Genomic DNA, 1,144 nt, shown 5'->3' on the forward strand with positions numbered 1-1,144 from the left:
CCAGGGGACATGGACCAATCAGAAGGCCTCATTTCATGTAAGTTGTGATACCGTAACAGATGGAAAATTATACAAATGAACTCGACAAACTGGAGCAGGCGCAGGTGGATAAAACTATGGAGTGTGCAACAGTTTGTAACATAATGAATCGACTTTGTTATTTTTTATGCTTGAAGTTGAAGCATACAGATTCCCAAAAGAAAAGAAAAGAAGATTAAATCATGTAGAACAAATAACAAATTTGATTAACTGTCTTCTATTAGACCAAAACCTATTTCTTTACAACAAAAACACGACCTGAGTTGTGATAGATTCAGCCCTCCTAGCGGGAGACAAGAAACATACACAATCACAATTCTACTGTCAAAAGAAAGCTAATATATCATAGAACTAGAGTTCGGGGACCTCATACCTCCATGAAATATTTATTGCTTTTTTGTGGATGGTATGTATGTTTATAGTCGGTTGTATTTGAGAGTAATGGTTATAAATGTTATGGGAAAGTAGTGGTGTATTTATTTAAGGACACAGAGGATGTCCATCTGATTAGTAATTATCAAAATGTGACACTTAATTGTGTAATGTGCGTTTAAGAGGTCGACGGCATAAGGTAGCGTGGTGTTCCTTAAGCTTGATGTTTGGCATTTAAACTGTATAAGGTTGTCAGCATTATTGAGGTTCGACAATGTGCCTCAGATCGGTACGTTTTGGTGGGAGGAAGTTGGGAAACTCAGAAAGAAGAAGGGATGTGCCCAACTTTAGTCAGATGGTGATTTGATTTTCCACCAATATGTCATAACATCAGCTGTTCACACGGTACAAAAACGAGATGCACACTTTCCTCTGACAGCCCTACACCAACTGTAAGATAAATACTTGGCGCCAACCCCGTCTGCTAACAGCTGTCACCTCACTATCTGCTTGGAGCTAAGCCCATTAACAAACACTTAAAGCACGATGCCTGTTCCAATATATCGCAGATATAGGGGGGATTTCTGATATTATTACATCGATTATAACGACAGATACGGCGCCCAAAATCACATCGATTCGAGCTTTCATCACAGCCCACCAACACAACAAGTATGAACCAATCCATCCAGCCGTTCTTGAGAATCTTGTACACAGACAGAGACACATAACA

The 1,144-nt window shown here is 39.3% G+C and overlaps 1 protein-coding gene across 1 annotated transcript in view; it reads right to left on the bottom strand.

The window, feature by feature from the left end:
* Nucleotides 1-313: 313 nt before the first annotated feature.
* LOC118403525 overlaps nucleotides 314-1,144 on the bottom strand; it is a 4,055-nt gene continuing 3,224 nt past the window's right edge. The window contains exon 7 of the mRNA XM_035802257.1: nucleotides 314-322. Coding sequence (XP_035658150.1) covers nucleotides 314-322 — 9 coding nt within the window. The remainder of the gene's footprint in view (nucleotides 323-1,144) is intronic.

This window comes from Branchiostoma floridae, chromosome 16 (genome assembly GCF_000003815.2).
Source record: "Branchiostoma floridae strain S238N-H82 chromosome 16, Bfl_VNyyK, whole genome shotgun sequence".
NCBI classification, from domain to species: domain Eukaryota; kingdom Metazoa; phylum Chordata; class Leptocardii; order Amphioxiformes; family Branchiostomatidae; genus Branchiostoma; species Branchiostoma floridae.